Genomic DNA, 25,443 nt, shown 5'->3' on the forward strand with positions numbered 1-25,443 from the left:
AATACAGAATCAACAAGAATATCACACTTTTATTAAATGATTCTAATTCTTAAATTAAATTAAGAAAGTTACCTCAAATCAGGTACTGGAACTTTCAATGCATTGTTTGTCAATATTGATGAGATTTCTAATTTCTCATCCAAGTACAGAATGTATGCTAATGCAATACATTTTATATAGCAAATATAAAGTAGCTGGGAATATAAATTGGCACTGTATTATTATTGATGTTGCATTGCCATCAGTATTGCACATGCTGAATTACTGTATTAGGGCTGATTTTATCAAATCATCAATTAAAGGGAGATAAGTCTGCATAAGCTAGTGACATAAACTGTCGATACTATGGCAGTATTACATACCTACCAGGTAATGCAAGGGAGACATATTTGCATAAGTAAGTGATGTGAAACAGTCTGTTGCAAATATTGAAAAAATTCTCTTTAATCAAGCAAATTTCCCTAGTGGGGGTATGATGAAGACATTATCTTTCAATCAGTTTAATTGAGGTCTGGAGCTGGCTTGTCAGTAACTGCTAGTAGTCCTTTGTTAATTTATGTTGATCATTGTCATTTTGCTTAGCTTCTTTTGTTACCTATTCTAACATCAGAGTCGGACTTCTTTTAAACTTAGTTTTAGTTTGGGTATTGCTGTGTGTTTCTTTATTCCACATTGGCTAGGAGTATAGGGGGAGGGTTGAGATCTCACAAAACATGTTTAACCCTGCCACATTTTTGTGCCTGTCCCAAGTATGGAACATCTAGCCTTTGTTAGTCTTGTGTGTTTTTATGCCCCCACCATAGGCGATGGAGCATTAAGTGTTACCCTTCACCATCCTTCCTTCTGTCTTTCCGTCCTTCTGTCTTTCTTTCTTTCTGTCCTTCAATCTTTCCGTCCCTACCATCCCATTTTCGATTGTTTGAAGCTTGATTGGGGGCATTCGTGTCCTCAGACACAATCTTCTTTTATTTAAATTTTGGTTCATTTGTATGTTTAGGAGTTTAGTATGGCGTCCATTTTGCTGAAGTAGTGTACATTATTGTTGAATGGCCAGTTGAAGTCAAGTGAGCTTTTCTCATCACTTTGCGTCCATTGTCTGTCTTCATCGTTATCCTTGAACTTGTACAAAAATATTCTCCTCTGATACAACTGAGCCAAATTTATCCAAACCTGGCCACATTCATCATCAGGGTATCTTGTTTACAAAATTTATTTGATGACCCAGCCTGCCAACCAACATGGCCGACATGTTTAAAAAATAAAACGTAGGGGTAAAATGCAAGTTTTGTCTATTTTGTTGAAAACCGTTATAAATAAAGAAATCTGACAGTTGCAGAAATGTTCAAGAATGATGAGTTCTACTTACTGTTCATTTACATAAAATAAAAAAAACAACTTCTTATAGAAGTTATAAACTGCCCTTAAATGATGAATTTTAAATCATTTTTAACCGGATTTTCAAAGGAAAAATCAGTTACTGGTTTGGGGATGTATGGCGGGTGGGTGGCTGCCAAACCGTGTCCGTTCATTAACATGAAACCACTGTGATGAAATCTTTTCAAATTTAGATATGTTGTTTCGTGTGACTAAATGAAGGTCGAGTTCAATATTCACGATTTTAGCTGTTCTCGTTGTTGAGTTGTATACCTTTCAGTTGCAAAAGTGATACTTATTATATGATTTATTTATTTTGAGTTATTTCCCTTTGAACAGAAATGTTGTTATTAATAAGGATATGGATAGATAGTCTATCAATGATTGTATCTGTTTTATTCATGCACTAATTTCCACCTTTTATCAAGATAACAAACATGTGGTAATAATTATCAACTAAGAAAATTATAATTGGAGTGACAGATTTATTTGCAAATTTTGTGTTTCCTAAGTGTTGTTGATGATAAGCTCTGTAGGATGGTATAAATATAGTTTGAAATTTACTGCTCATTATTATACATTTTGAAATTAATTACAGATAAGTTTTATAGGTTAATATTAATTATTATTATAGTATTAATGGTATTTTGGAGATTTTTTTTTCTTTTTTTTTTTGGTAAATGTTTTGAAGAATTTTGTGGTAGGCTTGTTTGTTATTCTGTATAAAGTAATTTTCTGAATGCTATATATGTATATTTTTTTTTTATGGAGCAAACTGCTTTAAAAACTAAAACTAATATTTGCCTATTACATTGAAAACTGTAATAGATGGATAGGACTTTACACAGCAAAAATGATCAGCAAGACTATATACACAAGTAGGTCTACATGGTTGTTATCGTCATTCAAATCCTTCTTAGACCCATTGCCCTATGATGAGAATTTTAATTAATTTTTTGAGTTTTTGGCTTATATCTCCAAAAGTAGAATAGATAGATAAAAACTGTCCCAAGCAAAAATGATCAGCAAGACAAGATGTAAAAACAAGTCAAATGGGCAAAATGTTCAGTCAACTCCCTACTGGAGTTATTGCTCTTTAGTGACAAATTTTACCAGTTTTAAGTGTTTTTGCCAATTATTTTGAAAATATATCAGATGGATAGACTCTTCAAATAGCAGAATTGATCAGCAAGACAAGATCTACAAATGAGTTAAATTTTGCCGAAAATCCTCTGTAGGATCTTTAAAAGCTCTGTTCCTTTGCTTTTTGCTGTGCGTGTACTGATTTTGTGTCATAGATGGATACCCCATATCCTTTGATTTTCTTTATAGGAGTGATTGCCCTTAAATGACGATCAGGGGCCTCGGTGGCTGAGTGATCTAAGTAGTCCAACTACTGTACCACTCACCTGTCAACACAAATCCCATGCGTGGCAGGTGCGTACTACCCCAATCTTAATTGATTAGGATGGTCAGTTTTCCTAACGAAAGTTGTGGTAAACTGACAGCAAAGAAATAGCCAACAATGTTTAAAGTGGCATTGACACCAATAAATGACGATTTTTTTTACCTTTTTGCGATTTGGGCAAAAACTAAAGAAAATTAAGAGAAACTGTAAACAAAAATGATAAGCAATACAGGATAAAAAAGAACAAATTTTTCATGAATTCTATTTTTAAGTCTATGTTGGAGAGTGTTCAAAGGCGTATTTACATATTTGATATTTAGCTTAATTTTGTGACCGTAGATCTGTCTCCGAATAACCTTTTGACGTCAATAGTCAAAACCACACAAGTTGCTGTTTGTTTGACGTCAAACAGCTTGTTTGGTTTCAAGTAAAAACGTCTATTGTTGAAGACACAAATAGACCTAGGTGAGCTACACAGGCTCTTTATAACCTCTAGTTACTATATACATTGGTAATTCTCAACACTTATGTAAAGATTTTCACAGTTTTTTTCTTGCTTTCACAATGTGAACACAGCAGGTGACATTTTAGTTTTCAAACTAAGTTTGACCTACAGTTGTTAACTTCTACGTCATTTGGTTATTTTTATATTGTTATAGACAATAATTTTTACATCATTTGGTCTCTGGTGGAGAGTTGTCTCATTGGCAATCATACCACATCTTATTATTTTTATATTGTTATCAACAACACCTAAATGTTTACTCTCATATATTTGGTATTGTGTACTTGGGAAGTTCTCACAGCAAATATTTTCTCACAACAGCTCATTGATATTTGGTATAGTGTACTAGGGAAGTTCTCACAACAGGTCTTTTATATTTGGTATTGTGTACTTTGGAAGTTCTCACAGCAAATCATTGATATTTGGTATTTATTACTTGGGAAGTCCTCACAACAGGTCTTTGATATTTGGTATTGTGTACTTTGGAAGTTCTCACAACAAATCATTGATATTTGGTATTGTGTACTTGGGAAGTCCTCACAACAGGTCTTTGATATTTGGTATTGTGTACTTTGGAAGTTCTCACAACAAATCTTTGGTATTTGGTATTGTGTACTTGGGAAGTTCTCACAACAGGTCTTTGGTATTTGGTATTGTGTACTTGAGAAGTTCTTACAACAGGTCTTTGATATTTGGTATTGTGAACTTGAGAAGTTCTTACTATAGATCGTTGATATTTGGTATTGTGCACTTGAGAAGTTCTTACTATAGATTTTTGATATTTGGTATTGTGTACTTGAGAAGTTCTTACTATAGATCTTTGGTATTTGTATTGTGTACTTGAAAAGTTCTTACTATAGATCTTTTGGTATTTGGTATTGTGTACTTGAAAAGTTCTTACTATAGATCTTTGGTAAAAAGTTCTTACTATAGATCTTTGGTATTTAGTATTGTGTACTTGAGAAGTTCTTGCTATAGATCTTTGGTATTTAGTATGGATTTGCACTAGCACCCATAAACAGATTATAAGGATTCAATCTCAGATAGGAGCAATGACCTAAAAATCATGTTTAATTTGTTAAATATAAATAACGTTTAATTATTTATTTTTTTATTTTAATTTTTTTTTTTTGTAAAAGTCAAGAAAGTTCAATAGCTTTTAAATTGCTTTACATTATTTAAACATGAAGTTTATTGAGGAAATGTGTTATTGAAATCTAGCTTTTGAAAATAATGCAATTGTTATTTTAAATGTCCCAACTTTGAAGATGATAGTGATTCTTAACTTCTTAAAGAGTCCTGGGACGGGCTTCACAAAGTCACAATTCCGATATATTTTCTGATAAGTTTTATAAGTGTATGATAACAATATAATCTAGAACAACCTTTTGTAGCTGACTATACAGTATGGGCTTTGCTCATTGTTGAAGGTCACTTTTACTGTTCTTGAGTTATATTCCTTTATAAAATTGTATGCAAGCAGGGGTATCATCAGTGTCCATGGTGACACATTCCCCATTTATTTTGTTTTGATTTTTGCCTCGCCTGGGACGAAGTCGCGGAAGGTGAGAGATAGGTAATTGCTTTTCCAGTGGCAGAAATTTTTTGCAGACATGCAAGACATATCTCTGTGTCAACAGTTTATTTTACTGTATAATATGAAAATCTTATGTATTTTGTTACAGATCTTCTTAACGATTCAATGATATATATTTTATTACATTTTGAATTGTTACCTGGTATGGTCATAGAAACTTCTGAATTAATTTTGCATCTATCTTTGCTAATTTGATACAATCTATTTTAAAGGAAATTTGATGTACAGCAAAAATAATTTTCCTCAGTTGGACATACCTGCCAACTTTTCAAAATCTCAATGGGAGATTTTAAGAGCAAGAGGACCTTATGCTCCTCTTATATTGCCATAAGTGTTATTAATCTATTACCATATTGTTTGAATGAGTATGTATATGCTTAAATACTCTTCCTACTCATATGAATGCCTATTTTGAGGTGTTTAGTTTATATAATATAGAATTTCAAAATTCAGGTCAACACCTCTCCTATGGGAAATTCCCCATAAATTGTGAAGGTTGGCAGGTCTGCTGAGTCCTCCCAGATTTTATTTGAGAAATCGGATAGGAATCAAGTACTGTTGAACTTAAAAGTTTAAAGCCCCATTATTACGAAAATCACCGAAAGTCATATTTACTTCCTCATATAGAGATGATAACACCTTAATTAGGTTGGCTTTTAATTCAAATTTACACATTTTTGTTGTCCATATGTCAGTGTTATAGTTAGGATTTTTCTTCCTCCGATATGAGGATTGATGCCTATATATGGGAGAATATCTGCATGACAACGTTTTATTAATTTGTTTCCATAGTAATGATCACAGATATGAATGCAATGTGTTAGTCAGTATGTTAGTAAATCAGAACCATAGGGAACAGCACCTAATGATGATGTTAAATGTGGAGTACTACATTCTAAAATAAACATATTGCTGCATTTTTGTTAATAGATTCAATTTGGAACTGTTGTGTGAATCTCTTTCGTGGAATTTCCGAATCGTTTGTGAATTATAAAATCTGAATGGCAAACAAAGCTGAAAGTGAAACATCGAATTAAATAAAGACAAAACACTGTATAATAGATTCTGTGTGGTGTTTTAGTGAATTTCTTGAGATAGTTGATATGATATTGACAGGACAGACAATAATAGTGTGTTATCTTCCTTTAGGACAGACAATAATAGTGTGTTATCTCCCTTTAGGACAGACAATAATAGTGTGTTATCTCCCTTTTTTTTATTTCAGTGGAATAGCACCAGGATCTCAAAGTTGTCCAGATTTTAACGGACAAAACATTCAAGAATTTTGTCATGTTAATGATGTTCAAAATTTAGCCAAACATTTCCAAGAAGGTAGGTTGTTATTTATATTGATGATGAATTGGCATAAGTATGAACATATTGAAAAGATTTTCATTAAGTTTTATGTGCCACTATTTGATGTGGAAGTTTGTCCAAATTTTGTTAAATGGCATATATTTGTAGCCCTTATTACTTAAGTAAAGGTGTACAGAATGTCTATGAAATATACCAGAAAATGTTCAATCATCCAATTGTCCATAGGATGTGATGGATGATTGAAATTTTCTAACACGGGTTAAAGATGAATATCTTATTCTACAGGCTAGTAACGACCTTTTTGTCTTGCTTTGACTGTGGATTCATTATTATTCATGGGGTACCAATTTTCGTGGATTTCATGGGGATAGGTGAACCACAAATTTATATGTTCAATGAAGAGCACATTTTTTATAGGCTTATATAATTACATTACATGCATGTTTCATTATAATACGTTATTTTGATTGGCTAACAGCAATCTCGCGTCATTCTGAAATTAACCTTCATTTCCAAATGAATTGTAACATTCATGATGACACAAGCTTCCACAATAAAGTGCACTGGTAAATAAAAGAAAAACCTGATAGAAATCGTGTTTTCATGATCCTAGCAAAAAAATGTAATTATAAGTATTGAATGCTTCTTTTAGTAATTTTATAGGGTTGTAAAAGCGTTGGTCGTGCGCAAATTTTCCGCGCTTCATTCTAAAAATGTGCGCACGGTCAACGCTTTTACAACCCTATAGAATTACTATAAGAAGCATTCAATTTTTATATGAAAACTTTGACAAATCCGTGGAATCAAATATGCACAAAAATACATTTTTTTTCCTCAATCCACAACAGTTGGTATCCACGTAAATAAATGAATCCACAGTAAATAAAATTTTAATTGGTGAACACAAACCATTGTTTCCTCAACTTTAAGGTAAACATCCTGTGTCATGAATAGAAATACAAGTAGTATTAAAGGGAGTAATGAAATGTAAAGAATCGATTGATTGTAGTTTGCCTAAAATCCTGTGGCATATTTAGGACCTTAAAAAAGAGAGCATAAACAGCAGAGACAATGGAAAAGAATATTAAAGAAAGATTTAAAAATTAGATAAATTCGGATTTTTTTTATGCCTCAGCTGCTAGGTTATGGTGGCAGTAATTTTTGTCCTTGTCCGTCAGTTCATCCGTACATCTCGAAATTGGTTTCTGTTCTCTAACTTTAATTTGCCTAGACCAAATGTTATGAAACTTTTAAACAAAGCTTATTACCACTAAACACAGATCAAGTTCAAATTTGGATGGTGTGTCTTTCACTGTTCTGTAGTCATGTTTTTTTATAAATAGAAAAATTGCTTAATTTGACATTTTCACACTGTAACTTTACTTTGCCTCAACCAAATGTCATGAAAATTATACACAATGCTTATTACTACCAAACACAGATCAAGTTTGTACTTGGGTGCTGTCCCTTTCATAGGTATCCAGTTATGTCCCTTTATAAATGGAAAAATTGCTGAATTTGCTGTATATGTACAATCCAATCAGGGACATGTGTCGCATGGACACATTCTTCTTTTAGTAGTCCCCTACTGACAAATTCCAAGGGGACTTTAGGTTTGCACTCTGTCTGTCTGTCTGTCTGTCCATCTGTCAGTCTGACAAGTCAGTTTTCCACAGTTTTTTTCTTCGTGCTTAAAGATATTGATTTGATATTTGTTATATAGTTTTATCATGACCAGTTACAGATCAAGTTTGAATTTTGTTTTGGTTGGATGTTTTTGTGCAGAGTTATGGTCCTTGGACTTCGAAAATTCATGAAAGGAATGAGTTTTCCACACCTTTTTTCGTCATGCTTGAAGATATTGATGTGATATTTGTTAAATTGTTTAACCATGACAAGTTATAGATCAAGTTCGAATTTTGATCCTTTCAGATGATTTCTTTTGCAAAGTAATGGTCCTTAGACTTAGAAAATACATGCAAGTTATCAGTGTTGTTTGCATCTTGTTCCAATACAATGAATTTTTAACCGATAGGGGACTATGTATTGCCATGCAATACTCTCAGTGCTTGTTTTTCCATGGGGATGTTAAGACCCCTGATAAATATTTTTTGAAGCCTTTAAGTGAAAAATTTTGCCTTAGTTGATAAATACCCTTGTCCATTTCCTTGGTGAATAAAGAATCAGTTATATCAGAATTATTGCCTTGTGTAATTTTACCTTTTATCAGTTTTTCCTGGTCTATGTACAAGTTTATTGACCAATGAACCCTTTGGACATGACAGATCTTAAACGTTCTAGGCATTTCATAGACACATATACTGTTAATTTTAAGAGACATTTTTCGTTTAATAAATATTTCATTTCATAATTTTTCCAATGTAGCCATGAATTTGTTTTATAATTTACGCATGGAGTTTTCTCTGTATTTTGATAGAGAAGAATGGGTCAAAAAATAAAGAATAGAGAAAAATTGTGACAAAATATACAAAGTAGAGATTAATGAGGGCATAATATAAAGAATATAAGAAAATGGGGACCAGAAAAAAGAAATAGAGAAATATGGCCTAAAATTAAAGAATATAGAAAATGAAGGACTCTCCCTCCAGAACCTCTATCATAAAAATGTCCAACTGTACAAAATTTTAAGTCAATAAATGTATTTACTGAAGTGTTACAATATTATAGTGAATGCTGAACAACAATTATACACTTTGATTTTTGCTGAGACTTACGATGTAAAATTGACTTTTGAAAATATTGTCCAGCCCCTGGGAGGCATGTTATAATCTGACGCTAGTCACATTTATATATAATGAAACATTCAACTGCTAGCAAACCATTGCGATTGGTTATATGATTGGTTGTTTGTTTCATTTTGCCTAGCAACCTGTTTATTATATGTCGATTCCACAACATTGAAAGGTGTTAACTTCAGCATAGATATCTTTTGAGTGGGAACAAATCGTAAATATGATTTTATACCTTGTAAGAAGGCAGTTGAATATGTTGGAAATTGAACAGTGGGTTAGCTGAAGCTAAATCCCCAAAACTGCTTTGGATAGAACAAATTTATAAATGTTTTTTCATGTTAGCATAAAGTGATAATTTTTTCAGGAAAATTGCAGAGATGATTGGTTATTTAAAGCTTCTTCTGTGGTTGTTTTATAACACTTGCCGTTCTATCTCCAGAAGATGTTTTTTCAAATTCGTGAAAGATGTTAATTATTCATTTAGAGTTACATAATAATTTTTTTTTTATATTGGAAATTTTAATTTTCCACATTTTTATTTATGCTTATTGAATTTACTGAATAATCTTGACAATTTAATTGACATTTTTGTGAACTAATTATTTTATTAATATTTCAGTGTTGAAGACTGGATCTAATACAAGCAGTGTGTACAGGTTCAAATTTCAGGACAATAGATATTTCTTTGTACAGACAAAGAGTAAGATTTTCCGCAGTGACAATTGTGAACAAGATTTTATTTTGTCCACCCATTCCATTATTCGTGAGTGTGACTCAGAGAATGAACTCAAAGGCTCAGCTTCGACAAGTCTTATGAAATCTATTATAGGACAATCGCAAGTTGCAGGAACTCGTAGCAACCAAAACTTGTCTGGAATATCGTCACAAATGGCGGCATTAGAAACACTGGCATACTCACAGAGTTCAATGAACCCTAACATGGGATTAAATAATGACTTACATTCAATGGATGTGTTGAATTCAAACAGTAACCATGGAAACTGGGATTTATTACCTTCAGATTTTGAGGCTGTAATAGGAAGTTCGAATATGAATTTCAATAATTCAAACTCATCCAGTAATAGTGTTAACTCTTGGAGTGATATGTCTCAAATGAAATTGGCTCAACAACAACAACAACATCAACAACAGCAACAACAGTTGTTGACAAGAACGATGCTTGCGATGAGTAAAAGCATTCGACCGGAAATGTTGAAATTTCAACGAGGAGGGTCATTTGACTCAAGTAGTAATAGTGGTCAGAAAAGTCCACGATTTTCACCTAGTCCAGGACCAAGAAGTGCCCCATTTCAGGTTCCAAGTCAGAGGGGTATGATGGGATATCCGAATCAACGTAGCCCTGGAAGTAGTGTAGGTGGCATGATGTCTAATAGGATGTCTCCAGGTATGGGATATCCTCCACAACGGACACCACCTATGTCAAGTCCAGGTAGATATTTGAATTTATAAAGTAATATTTTAGATGCCGAAATGTGGTGCTAAATTACATATTGTTCATGAGAAAATATGTAAAAAATGTTGAAAGAAATGTTAAGCTTATTGAAAGTTCTGTAATATCCAAAATCCAGAAAAAAAAATATCACGACAAAAATTGACCGTAAGTTATACTGAAATGTTCTTGACTTTCCAGTATTTTTTCGTCAGATTTTTTTTTTTATGAAATAAGTTGCTGATGTGTCTGATATTAAAATACGAGGATATAATACATCAAAGGATAACTGGAATCATAAAAAATATTGGACAGTAAAACACAAACACCCAACTCCTCCGGAAAAAATACACATAAAAACAAATTCAAATGCATATGGTCCAGATGGACTGACTTGCTACATGCACAAAATGTGTGGGGTTAAATCACGTTTGCAAAATTCTCTCCATTTGCTTTTCTATATCATATGTCAAAAAGAAAATAAATTCTTGAAATATTCATAGGGCTGTTCCATAAAAAAATACATGGGACCCAGGAAAGGCAACATGAATTTAAAAATGTATGCAGGTTTCTATAATTTCTCCAATGTGTGGGTTACCTTATTTTTAAAGTGCCATCTCTGGGTACCATGTATGTATTAATGGAACATTCCATACCTAGAATCATTACACATATTATTTTTGGAATACTAATTTTCATGGGTAGAGGTAACCCACCTTTGAAAGATCAAAAAAGTCAAATTTTCTGTAGACTTGTAGGTAGAGTCTGGCAAAACCATAATATCAAATATCAATTTTTCCTCAATCCAAGAAAACTGATAAAGAAAGTAAATGAATCCATAGTATTTGAATTGCGAAAAAAAAATAATAAAAAAATGAATGTGTTAGGACAACAAGATTTATGATTTTAGCAGGAATGATAAATGATTTAACTTTGTTTGTTTCATTCTAGTGAGTATGACACAGGCTGGATGGAACAGACTACAACAAAATATACACCAACAACGGGAATTTCAAACACCAAACAGCTTGCCACCACTGATGTCACCAGGGCAACAAGGAGGCATGATGGGTAGGACTAGTGCTAATCCGTCACCTTCACCTCGGAGTAGTTCCGAATTTCTGTTTTCAAATTCTACTCAGTCCAATGTCGATAAAAGGACTATACGAGGCGGTGGAAAATTAAGTGAACTTTTAAGTCACAGCTCATCTAGTGGTTCTCTGATGGTTCGGACTAATTCTAGAGATAGTTTATATGATACCGACAGGACAGACAATAATAGTGTGTTATCTCCCCTTGATAGTCACCAGTCCCCACAACCGGGACCAGGATCACTAAGCCCAACGGAAAAACCACAGAGTACAACATCACACGATGATATTGATATGTTGCGGAAGGGGGACGGAAAAAAGACGCAAAAAAATATCATATTAAAACAATTGCTCAGTCAAGATGAGTCTTATGAAGATGACAAGGACGATAAATCAATAGGTGACACTGATATGAATGAGGCAGAGGCCAAAAAACCAAATGCCTTGTTAAAGGTAAGAACTTGGATCTGTCCTTTAATGCATTCTACTTTGAAGTAGGGTCAAATAGCTGAATGTTTTTTTAACATGTATGAGTAATAATATCTCCATTTACGAGAGTACAAAAGGAGTCAGATTTGCTCCTAGCAAGTCTGATTCCTTGCTAAGAAGTTGTTATACTTTCTATTTCTCACTCAGTATTATGAGATTGTTGCTATGGACATAGTTCTGTATCAACTCTTTAGTTGGACATCTTTTTTTTGTATTTGATGCTCCCCTAGGTGTCATGTATTTGATGTTCATTTTATTAGACTCAAAAATCTAAGATGATGATGAATTTCTGTTTAACATCCTTCCAGTGGCAAATAGTACAAACATATCAGGATGAGAACATATAATTGTGTTATAAATATGAGCCCTGCTTTGTACTGGACCCACACGCTGAGTCCGATTATTAACCTGCTAGCTCACAAGGTAACAGTCTATAAGCATGATAACAAGACTTGTGACCATATAATTGTGATATAAATATGAGCCCTGCTTTGTACTGGACCCACACGCTGAGTCCGATTATTAACCTGCTAGCTCACAAGGTAACAGTCTATAAGCATGATAACAAGACTTGTGACCATATAATTGTGATATAAATATGAGCCCTGCTTTGTACTGGACCCACACGCTGAGTCCGATTATTAACCTGCTAGCTCACAAGGTAACAGTCCATAAGCATGATAACAAGACTTGTGACCATATAATTGTGATATAAATATGAGCCCTGCTTTATACTGGACCCACACGCTGAGTCCGATTATTAACCTGCTAGCTCACAAGGTAACAGTCCATAAGCATGATAAGAAGACATGTGACCATACGGAAATGTAAGACAACCCAGTCCGAGACTTGACAACTTGACTATATGTGTAGACTCAGATTTTCTCAATCTTTTATATCATACTGGTATTAGGTTTTAAACATTCAGTATGCCTGCTCAGGTACTTAACAGGGAAATTGTTAGAGATAAAAAGAAAAATTTTGGGAATGAAATGTTCTCTCATTTTCATAATTTTACAGGAAATATCAAAACCAATCTAAATTTAGTTTCGAAACTTTAAGTGAAAACACAACATCATATAAAACAAAAATATATACTGACAGATGCAAAATTTGAACTTGAGATCTGTCTTTTCCTACATTTTAATATGACCAAAGGCCAAACAACTTAACACCTTATGAATTGTTATCATTTTTAAGACTTTTTTGCCCTTGCAGGGAGTATAAAAAGTGTGAAGTCTTTGAGAAATAGCCTCAGAAAACATTTCATCTTTGGGGACTTTATCTTGTTTATTAGCACCTTTCTATGTTTTTTTTTTTTTTGGATAGATCTAGATCCCCATTTGACACACAGCTTTGTGTTTATTAATTGAAAGTATTAAATGGTTGCTATAAGCAGGTGCTTGTCTAAGCTATACATTAATATAATTGCTTACTGTGGATTCATTTTTATACGACCGCAAACAAATTTTTGTGGTCGTATATTGGTATGACGTTGGCGTCGTCGTCGTCGTCATCCGAAGACACATTAGTTTTCGCACTCTAACTTTAGTTTAAGTGAATGGATCTCAATGAAATTTTACCATAAGGTTAAATACCACAAAAGGAAGGTGGGGATTGATTTTTGGGGTTATGGTACCAACAGTTAAGGAATTAGGGGCCAAAAAGGGGCCAAAAATAAGCATTTTCTAGTTTCAAGACAATAACTGTGGAACGGTGTATGGATCTCTCTAAAATTATACTACAAGTTTCCATACCACAAAGGGATGGTTTGGATTTGCTTTGGGGGGTTATGGCTCAAACCATTTAGGAATTAGGGGCAAAAAAGGGGGAAAAACAAGGTTGTCCTGGTTAATGGACAAATACTTTAGTACAAAACATAATTTAAAGCAGTGTAAGGGAGATAAATCAAATACATCATTGAAATTATCTCCCTTACACTGCTTTTAAATTATGTATAAAGTAATGGTTAATGAACAATTAAGATAATTTAAAACAGTGTAAGAGAGGTAATCCAAATACAACGTTATTATGGTTGCAAACTCCATTGGAAACTTGAATTGAGATTATGACCATATCTTGAGGGAAAGAATTTTTTGGGGGAAAAAGGGGGGGGGGGGAGGTAAAAAGAAATTGTGGGGGGTCAATTTTTTCTCATTTCAGATTTCAGAAATTAACAGAATTATTCTTCAAATATTATTTTTTTTTCAAATTTCAAATATTGAAAAATTTCAAGAAGTACTCTTTAATTGCACAGTATGGCACATTAGATTTGTAAAATCTTTGACCACATTTATTTATTTGTTATGCCAAAACTTACCGTGTAGTTAGATTTTTAATTTTGGGTCCAGTTTTCAAATTGGTCTACATTAAGGTCCAAAGGGTCCAAAATTAAACTTTGTTTGATTTTAACAAAAATTGAATATATGGGGTTCATTGATATGCTGAATCTAACCATATATTTAGATCTTTTATTTGTGGACCCAGCAATCAAATTGGTTCATATTGAGGTCCAAAGGGTCCAAAATTAAACTTAGTTTGATTTTAACAAAAATTTGATTCTTGGAGTTCTTTGATATGCTGAATCTAAACATGTGTTTAGATTTTTGATTATGGGCCCAGTTTTCAAGTTGGTCCAAGTTGGGGTCCAAAATTAAACATTGTTTGATTCAACAAAAATTGAATATATGGGGTTCTTTGATATGCTGAATCTAAACATGTATTTAGATTTTAGATGTTTTGGCCCAGTTATCAAGTTGGTCCAAATTGGGGTCCAAAATTAAACTTTGTTCGATTTCAACAAAAATTGAATATATGGGGTTCTTTGATATGCTGAATCTAACCATGTATTTAGATTTTTTATTTGTGGGCCCCGCTATCAAATTGGTTCATATTGAGTTCAAAAGGGTCCAAAATTAAACTTTGTTTGATTTCATCAAAAATTGAATTATTGGGGTTCTTTGATATGCTAAATCTTTAAGTCCAAAGGGTCCAAAATTAAACTTAGTTTGATTTTAACAAAAATTGAATATATGGGGTTCTTTGATATGCTGAATCCAACCATGTATATAGATTTTTGATTATGGGCCCTGATATCAAATTGGTTCATATTGAGGTCAAAAGGGGCCAAAATTAAACTTGGTTTGATTTCATCAAAAATTGAATTATTGGGGTTCTTTGATATTCCAAATCTAATCCTGTATTTAGATTTTTAATTTTGGGTCCCGTTTTTTAAATTGGTCTACATTAAGGTCCAAGGGGTCCAAAATTAAACTTAGTTTGATTTTAACAAAAATTGAATTCTTGGGGTTCTTTGATATGCTGAATCTAAACATGTGTTTAGATTTTTGATTATGGGCCCAGTTTTCAAGTTTGTCCAAGTTGGGGTCCAAAATTAATCTTTGTTTGATTTCAACAAAAATTGAATATATGGGGTTCTTTCATATGATGAATCTAACCATGTATTTTGATTTCGGACATTGGACCATAATAGGTAAATTAAAAAAATTCAAGTTCTTAGACCACATTCTTTCTGTGTCAGAAACCTATGCTGTGTCAAATATTTAAACACAATCCAAATTCAGAGCTGTATCAAGCTTGAATGTTGTGTCCATACTTGCCCCAACTGTTCAGGGTTCGACCTCTGTGGTCGTATTAAGCTGCGCCCAGCGAAGCATTTTATTGTTCATTGGATACCAGTTGTCATGGATTTCATGGGTACAGATGAACTAAGAATTTAAACATGTTAAATGTTCAACGAATTTCAAATGTTCTATAGGTTTGTATGCAGACATTGGTAAAACCACGAAATCAATTATCCACGATATTGCAAGTTTTCCTCAATCCATGAAAATTGGTACCTACGAAAATTCACAGTATATCCATGTAATTTGAACTCTTGTTGATAGGTGTCTCATTGGCATTCATACCATATCATCTTATTTTGATATTAGACTGGCTCCTTTTCTTGCTACATTTTTATAATTTTCTATTTCAAAAATGAGCATGGGTAAAAATTTGGAAACCTTCATTTATGTTTTACTGGTAACAATCAGTTCAGACATACCCTATGAAAGTCCTATCATTTCTGACTCGGGCAAGCCTTCTCAGGAAACCTTTCCTTTGGCTGTTTGATTATTGCTTGTTGCTTGCTAAACGTCTCTTGGATAAGTTAACATTTCCTACACATTCAGACAGATTTTGGTTTCTGAACTTTTCCCAAATCTTGCAATCTTATGCTTTTAGAAGGTTTTTATGTACAATATTCCAGCATTATAGGAGATTATAAAGTCTATTTGCACGAGCTTTAGAAACAGGAGAAAAGCTTGACGAGCTGCAATTTTCTTCTTGAAGCAAGTATAAATAAATTTTATATTTCCCTACTATTTTTTTTTTATCCGGCAATTTAAAATTTCATGCTTAAAAGTATTGTTTTTTTACTTCTCAACTGTTTAATTTGTTTTTGAATTCAATTGACATGACTTAAATGAGGACCATGAAGAAGATCCTAAATTGACCTGTGACATTAACAGTTATTAGAATGGAACTGTTCGGGATGCAACACAAGCAGGATACCTGAGTCTGTATATGTATACTGTAGGTATGACACACCCTGTTATCTGTACACCTGTATTTGTATAGTAAAAAGGTTGATTGCAGATAAATATAACAGACCTGTCTAGTCAGGGTACCACCTCAGTGTCGCCTGAGTCAAACTTCAGACTTCAAAACTTGTAATATGCTGCCTATCACCTAAGCATGCAGAATTTAGGAGTAAGAGCATAGACTGGTCGATAGAATTCTGAATAATGGGTCTGGGCAGGGCAACATGTATTTCTGCAGATTGTTTCCTTTTGAACTAGCTCTTAAAAAAATCAGTCTAGTACAAAGCAGTGTATATGTTCTTATACTGATACACATGTAGTAAATGCCACCAGACGTTAAACTCCAATACATTATAATCCAGACATGGATAAGGGCATTTTAAAGTAGGTGAAGAATAAAAGTTAAAAGTGAAAGAATGATGGATTGATCGATGACTTTTAACATCAATTCCGTAACTTTGAGTGTCAAAACATTCCTCTGAATAAAAACAGTTACGGTGCATCAATAATTATGTCCGGGATACTTATATTCAGGGATTTCTTGACAACATGGTTAATGTGGTTAACCACAAAATTAAATGTTCAACAAATTATATATATTTCTTAGGGTTTTATGCATAATTTGTTAAAACCATAAAATAAGGTAACGGTATCCATGAAAACGCAATTTTTCGAAAAATCCACAAAATTCTGCTATACTGTCTCAGTTTGTACCCTAGAACTTAATGCCCTGTCCTTACTCCTTTGAAGAGAAGATGCTGATTTTGTCATTAAGTTCAAAATTGTTAGCAGACCATACATGTATCTCCCTAGGATCATTGTCACACAGAGAGTTTATCTTGGCAGGAAGAGATGACTGCACATTCTCTCATTAATTTTTAAAAAATAATAACAGACGGTAGGCATATCTCCTAAGAAACTTTCTCACACAGAGAGTTTATCTTGGCATGCAGGGATGACTTCACATTATGTTTATTTTTAGACAAATTATCACTCTGATGTTTTCATTCAAAATATGTGTCCAGAAAGTGCATATTTTGTCATTACTTTCAAAAATAAAAACAGACTTTATTTATCTCCCAAAAAACATTGTTTATGTTTATTTTCAGACAAATTATCACTAAATTTTTAAATGAAATTTTTTTTTTATGAAAAAATCTAAATTATTTTTTTTCTTTATTAGACTGAAAATTCATGGCTTAGAAATGAAATTTATGATATAGAAGTAATAATGTGTCATTTCGATTTTTTCCCAAATTTGCTTTTCCAGGAAAAATCTGAAAACTCCCTCCTTTACTTATTTTGGCGTTCTGAAATACTAAGCAGTGGTCATGTATATATATATATGCCTTATATTATCATTGTAGCAGTTATTAAGTGACCCTGGAGAAGACAAAGATAAAAAAGAAAAAGTTAAAGACAAAGGCCTCCAAAATGGAGAATTACTTCAGTTTCTGTTAGCAGACGACAATAACTGTACTACCTCTGCACCTGCTGTAAGTTTGTTGTCATGGTAACTGTTTGGTATGCCCTTGTTGTTTAGTTATCAACTAATGTTTAGGTATCCAGCAGAGTTCTTGAAAAGTGTTTGTCCAAAGGTTTTGACCAGCAAAATTTGGCAAAGGACCAACACAATTTTGGTATTTTGCTATAGAAATTATAGTGAGGACCAGCAGATTTTTTTCAAGGACAACCAGGGAAAAAAAGATTTTGAGAACTCTGAATCCAGACCACAATTGACCGTGTGTATTTAAAAAAAAAAACCTTGATGTTTGAAGCAAAGAAAACCTCATGACATGGGCACACTCTATAAAGAGGAAAAATTTTTGAGAGGGTTTGATTTGCGCTTATTTTCCTTTTGATATTATTTTGTGAAATATTCCCTTACATAAATTTGATCTTTTAGTTACATAGGAATTATTGGGGGAAAAACCTTGTTTATTTCTACTGAACTATTCAATGTAACTGATTTACATGGGTTTTTTCTGATGTACATGTAGATTGCATTGATTGTAGAGGGTTATAAAAGGGTAGTATATGCATAGAAGAATGTGAAAAAGGGGATATTGTTTGAAATAAAAAAAAATCTAGGTACGAAAGATACATACTTTTATCTATTTGCCTGAAAAGGGTGAATGATGGCCAAGTACCATATAAGCAAGTGAAAATTATTTTACTAAGAAAAAACCCTTAACCAACCTCATTGCAACACATTTTGTATAAAGTCAATCTTGATATTTTGTAAAATAAAAATTTGAATGATTTAAACACAAAAAAATTAAGCTGAAATGGTAATTAAGTAACATGTTTAATTATACAGGGAAACCCATATCAACCAAACCCCCAAAGCATCATGGGAAATAGTATTCATCTACAGTTAAACCTGTCTAAACTAAACCCTGTGTTAATTGTAAAACCTGTGTAATCTGAATTCGTGTATCAGGGCATACAGTTTACATTAATTATATAAATAAGAAGATGTAGTATGAGTGCCAATGAGACAACTCTCCATCCAAGTCACAATGTATATAAAGTTAACAATTAAAGGTCAAAGTACGACCTTCAACATTTAGTCCACCTGTGTTAACTTTATGTTTAACTAGAACACACCTGCGAAATCACGGGCATTTAGAGCGTTGTTGATGGTATGTAAACTGTTGTAGGATGAATTTTTGTAAAAGATTTTATGACTGGAGTATTTCAGCAAAGTTATCAAAAGTCAAAGGTACTTGGGGACAATACAATTTTTTTAGCCCTCCCCCTTTTCCAAAGTCCTTTATTTTTTTGTTGTTTTCTGTTAATTTCAATTATATTAGCATTTTTTCTGTTCACATTAAACATACATAATAACATATACTATATAAGTACAGTTTATTTGGTATTTATTATCAATCCATGGAATTAAACTTGGAATTGCTAGCAAATAGCAAATACACTGTATTTATATAGTATACATGTATGTTTGTTCATAGTATACAGAAAAACGCGAAAATAATTGTCCTGTCCCCTTGTACCTATGAAAATAATGTGCAATTTTAAGTCCTAAACGGAAGTCTTATCTATAACTTAAAAGTCAGTCTGAGGACGGAAACAATATCCGGACGTCTTTTTTTTCGTTTTTCTCCCAAAAAAACCCAAATGAAATATTTATAAGCGAGGATGACAGATGGAACTATACATGTTACCTATAGGACATAAAAGCATGATGATTGATTTAGTGTGGAAGGAAGAGAAGCGACACACAAAATCAGGTCTTCTCATTTAATAGTATAGATGTGATCAGATAGATACTCATGGCCCTACAGTGACCATATTTTTGCTAACTTCTGCATCTTTGGTTTCTGGTAGATAGTCACCTCATTGGCAATCATACTACATGTATATCTTCTTTATTTCATACTATCTCCTGAGAAGTATTTATCAAAAATGATTTCACTTTCCTATTTGTAAAGAATTTGATACTTTAGAAAAAAGGAAGTTGGTTCACAAAATGTTTTTAACAACCTTTAAAATCCATGAAAATTTAATCTTTGAATTTCAGCAGTACTTTTATAAAAAAAATCATTCAATGAAATTGAATTGACACAACAGTTGAATTATATCAATACACAGTTTTTGTCTCGCCTGAAAGTGAGACATAGGTATTACTATCCGGTGGCGGCGGCGACGATGGCGGCGTAAACTATTTGTATAAAGCTTTATATTTCAGAAGGTAGAAGACCTGGATGCTTCATACTTTGTATGCAGATACCTTATGTTACGAACTTTCCGTCTGTCATATGTCCAATGTCCTTGACCTTATTTTCATGGTTCAGCGACTGCTTGAAAAAAAAGTTTAGTTTTTTTGTTATGTAAATTTCTCACTTATTATGAGTAATAGGATAACTATATTTGGTATATGGGTTCCTTGCAACGTCTACATGTCCATCAGACAGGGTTCACCTGACCTCAGCCTCATTTCATGGATCAGTGATCAAGGTTAAAGTTACGTGATTAGGTCCGTTTCTCAGATACTACAAGCAGTAGGTCAGCTATATGTGGTGTATGGAATGATTATAAGGGATACATGTCAGTCTGGCAGGTTTCATCTGACCTTGACCTCATTTTCACGGTTCATTGGTCAATGTTAAGTTTTTGTGTTTTGGTCTGTTTTTCTAATACTATAAGCCATTGGTCAACTATATTTGGTGTATGGAATGATTGTAAGGTGTACATGTCTGTCTGGCAGGTGTCATTTGTCCTTGACCTATTTTCATGGTTCATTGGTCAATGTTAAGTTTTTGTGTTTTGGTCTGTTTTTCTAATACTATAAGCAATAGGTCAACTATATTTGGTGTATGGAATGATTGTAAGGTGTACATGTCCAACTGGCAGGTGTCATCTGACCTTGACCTCATTTTCATGGTTCAGTGGTTATAGTTAAGTTTTTGTGTTTTGGTCTGTTTTTCTAATACTATATGCAATAGGTCAACTATATTTGGTGTAAGGAAATATTTTATGATGTACATGTCAAGTCTCGCAGGTTTTATTTGACCTTGACCTCATTTTCACGGTTCATTGCTCATAGTTAAGTTTTTGTGATTTGGTCTGTTTTTCTTAAACTATAAGCAATAGGTCAACTATATTTCTTGTATGGAATGATTGCAAGGTGTATATGTCCATCTGGAAGGTATCATCTGACCTAGACCTCATTTTCATGGTTCATTGATCAATGTTTAGTTTTCATGGTTGAGTCTATTTCTTAGAAACTATAAGCAATATGTCAACTATATTTGGTGTATTGAATGATTATAAGGTGTACATGTGTTTCTTGTTTGGTTTATCTAACCTTGGCCTCATTTTTTGGGATCATGTTAAGTTTATGTGATACTTGTAGTAAAGCTTTATATTTAGGACTATCAACATAAAATCAATGGTTAGTAAAGAAGGCGAGACATTTCAGCGTGTGCACTCTTGTTAGCTTATGATGACATATAATATGTACTCTGACTCAGAAATGACCCAATATAGGGTCTACATCGAATTCTATCAGTGGAGGATGCAAGGGGCATAGAGCCGTCGATTGGAAAAAATATCAGTTTGCCTTTCTCTGATCTGCATTAAATATTCAATTTTATGAAATTATGGCTCCCTCTTTAAAAAAATTCCTTGTTCAGCCCCTGTCTACAGAAAATCACAACTTGGTCTATCTGAAACTGTTTGGTCGTTCTGAATCATATTTGATAGCAAAAACTTATAGAAAGTCCTTTATAAAAGTCCTCATTTTCTTCTCATGAATGAAAAGCTGACTTCCATGGACAATTCTTGACTCTGACTGGCCAGTTCCAATTATACAAAAATGAGATTTGTTAGGACAATCCTTTTTAAAATAAAAATAAGAACTTTGTGATTTGAGGTCACATTTCACACCAATACATCAGTAATTTTATCAGGTTTCTTGGAGTGTTAATAAGTGAGTTCTGGGATAGTTTCTGTTTCAAAGTGGAGGTTGAAAAAGTAGAATCGTGTGACATTTTTCAATACATGATAAGGTGATAACCAATAAATTGATATTTCATGCAGACGACGTTTTGTTGAAGCCAAAACTACATGGATTTCTACAGAAAAATGGGATCCAACTGGGAAAAATGGAATGTCTGTGTAGTTTCTGGCCTATCAACTTACCCAACTAAGTAGGGATGTCATGCATGTATGTTTAAAGGTCTTCAATTGGTTAATATAGAAGTAAATATAAATCTAACCAACCCCCTAAGCCATGCATGCATGTCCTTAGTTAGTTTAAAATTGAATCATCTCATATCAAAAAGATTCTTTGTCTTAAAAATAAAAAGTTAAATTTATTCGCATTGTTAGTCAAAAATATTAAACATTTTAATGAAAAAACATGTTACTTACTTTTTTAATTATCTTTCCTTTGGTAACAGCTGAGTTTAACAAACAAACTCAGAAAGTCATGTTATTTTGTTATTTTTTATATTTATATTTTTATGTTTATATTATATTTTTTTTTAAATAGACCTAAGTAACATTATATTGAGAATATAAAATAGGTAAAAAATGGTTTATGTTGAGGTCACTTATCCAATGATTACAGTAGGATCATTTTTATGTTCACACACATGTGAATCAACTTTTTATTGAGTTGTGGGTATTCCAGTACTTAATAGTAAGGTGGTTATTCATTGCAAGGCAAGGTAAGGATATATAAAATGCATTTAGATAAAGAAAATAAAAGGTATATAGTAACACGGAAAATTGTATTGTTATTGATTTTGTCCAATAGTCAATCTCTGCACTTTTTACAGAGTAAGTGAAAATGTAAAAAAAAAAAAAAAAATGTGTAATATTTTATTTTTATTTTTTATAAATATGTTATTTTTATTTGCACGGAATCTAATGGGAATTCAGTTACAAGATAACAAGAACAAATATCAAAAGAAAACAAAATTATCAAACATGTTTATGATAGATAGCTAGAGTGTGCTTATAGTCCCAAAAAATATTTTGCAAACACTAAAGTATGACAATTTTGGAGGTCTGTTGAATTATTTTTGTGGGCTCAAAATTCAAATGACTATTGGTTTTTAAGAGAAACTGTGCACAATACCTTAAAATCAGATGACCTTATCGTGTCACTTGACCATGTCGAGCTTTAGCAACACAATAGGATTATTGTCATTTTGCACAATTTTTCATTGAAACTTCTATCAGATCTTTTTACTACAAAACCACCTATTCTTTTTTAGTATCCAAATAGTTTTCGAGGGTTTAACACAGCAAAATATGCATTTTGTTAATTTTTTCAAATGGGGAAGGGTTTTCGACAATGGATTTCTAGTTACAATTGTTAAGTTATTAAAATATTTTGATGAAAAATTGAATGCCATTTGAAAATGCCTATCTACTTGGATAACTTTTTAAAGCTTTTAAAATAATATATATATATATGTATCCTAAGTCTAAATTGAAAACAACATTCAAACCTATGATTGCATTGGATAAAAACCGCAATTTTTACACGTGTGCATGCCAAACAAATTTCTTGGTAGACAGGTCTAAATACAGCATAAACAACATTTTCCAAAAGACCAAAAAAGTGAAAAAGTATATTTAAACAAAACGCATTTGACTAACAGGTCGAACAACTGATGTTCTTAAACCCTGCTGACTGCCATTGACGATTGCCAAATAAATTGATCACGAGATGTAACATGGATCTTGATTATTAATTTAATACCAAACAGAAAACAATAAACTTGTGGAGAAGATGGTATACCGCAAACATGAGGTGCAAAAATTTGTACACCATATCTGGATTTCGACAATTAATGTCTCTTAAGTTCATAATCAAGATCCATGTTACATCTCATGATCAATTTATTTGGCAATCGTCAATGGCAGTCAGCAGGGTTTAAGATCATCAGTTGTTCGACCTGTTAGTCAAATGCGATTTGTTAAAATATACTTTTCACTTTTTTGGTCTTTTATATATATATAGTTCAAAAGACTACAGGATTCTGTCCTAGGAAGAGAACATTGTCTTCACTATGTTTAGTTAAGATATTATCCCAGCTTAATTTAAAGATTTTTACATGTAATATCCACCCTACAGGCACCTTGTTAAAATGTCATACAAGATTGACTGCCTGGATAATGCGTGAAAATAATTTAAGGCCATTTCCTGGTACTAGATTTCAAGGACTTTAGTCATGGATTATTTTTTCAAATATGTTAAAAAAAAACTGCATTTTAAAGAAGTTTGTAGGTTCATGCTTTAAAGCCTGGTGGTCAGCTGAGTATTTTTTAATATTTGATTTGTGTCCCATGTGTCTTTGGAATATCAATCATTTTATCACATGTCATTGAAACAAACATATATATATTGATATCAATGACCACTGGTCTGGAGTGATCCATTTATTCAGGTGGGATAGAGTTGTCTTTCTGAACAGTCAGAATTTTTTTTAATGCATAAATAAAATGTCATAATTATACTTTTGTCTTGGAACCTCAATCTTTTGATCTTGAATTCTTATTTGTGTGTTTGTGTTCTTAATATTTATTTTCATTTATAAAAAAAATAAAAAATTGACCCCTTCTGACCCCTGTGATTGGTACATGCCATGTTCCATGTAAACATGTAATCTATGTTCCTGATTTAACTCTGAAACAAAACAAATATTTTGTCAATGTAATTGTGCAGATTGTTATGTGTTTAGTAAAAAAAATGTTAAGTCTCCAATCTCTGGTTCATGAGGATTTTTCATTTTCGGAGGATTATTTAGTAGAAAAGGTAGTTTTATAAGTTTGTATTTATTGTTATGTGTTATGTTTTAAAAAAAAGAAGCACCTTATGAGCATCCTCTAAAATAGTTATGCATTATCATTTTGCATAACATAATTTTTGAATATTTGAATTAGGTCACTTGACTTACTCTATATTTGTCTGATATACATGTATTTCTGCAAAATTATTTTGGTGAACTTTTTAGCGAATATTTAATGAGTATCTACTGGAATACGTTCATGCATTGTTTTTTTTTTTTTTTGCTTAACATTATTTAAAAACATTTGAACAATATGTCACTTAACTGACGGAAGTTTGTCTAATATGCCTCTTATATACATGTTCTTGTGCGAAATTATTTTGGTGAAATTTGATTTGAAGTTTGCATATGTAAATAAATTACTTGTATATTCATCTTCAGTAGGGGGGATTATATTGTCAGTTCATTAAAATTAGGTAAAGAATTACATACTAAAAATTCAGAAATTTTTGGTTGAATTTATTATTGGAATTGATGGACAGTGGAAAAAAATGTGACAAATTATTGCAATTTCAGGAAATGCTGCAT

The 25,443-nt window shown here is 32.5% G+C and overlaps 1 protein-coding gene across 5 annotated transcripts in view; it reads left to right on the top strand.

Moving 5' to 3' along the window:
* LOC127723376 (nuclear receptor coactivator 3-like) overlaps positions 1-25,443 on the top strand; it is a 187,249-nt gene that overhangs the window by 131,190 nt on the left and 30,616 nt on the right. For all 5 annotated transcript variants that reach the window (XM_052229953.1, XM_052229955.1, XM_052229956.1 and 2 more), the window contains 4 exons: positions 6,110-6,216; positions 9,574-10,404; positions 11,356-11,948; positions 17,956-18,084. In XM_052229953.1, coding sequence (XP_052085913.1) covers positions 6,110-6,216; positions 9,574-10,404; positions 11,356-11,948; positions 17,956-18,084 — 1,660 coding nt within the window. The remainder of the gene's footprint in view (positions 1-6,109; positions 6,217-9,573; positions 10,405-11,355; positions 11,949-17,955; positions 18,085-25,443) is intronic.

This window comes from Mytilus californianus, unplaced genomic scaffold (genome assembly GCF_021869535.1).
Source record: "Mytilus californianus isolate M0D057914Y unplaced genomic scaffold, xbMytCali1.0.p SCAF_13, whole genome shotgun sequence".
Taxonomy (NCBI): domain Eukaryota; kingdom Metazoa; phylum Mollusca; class Bivalvia; order Mytilida; family Mytilidae; genus Mytilus; species Mytilus californianus.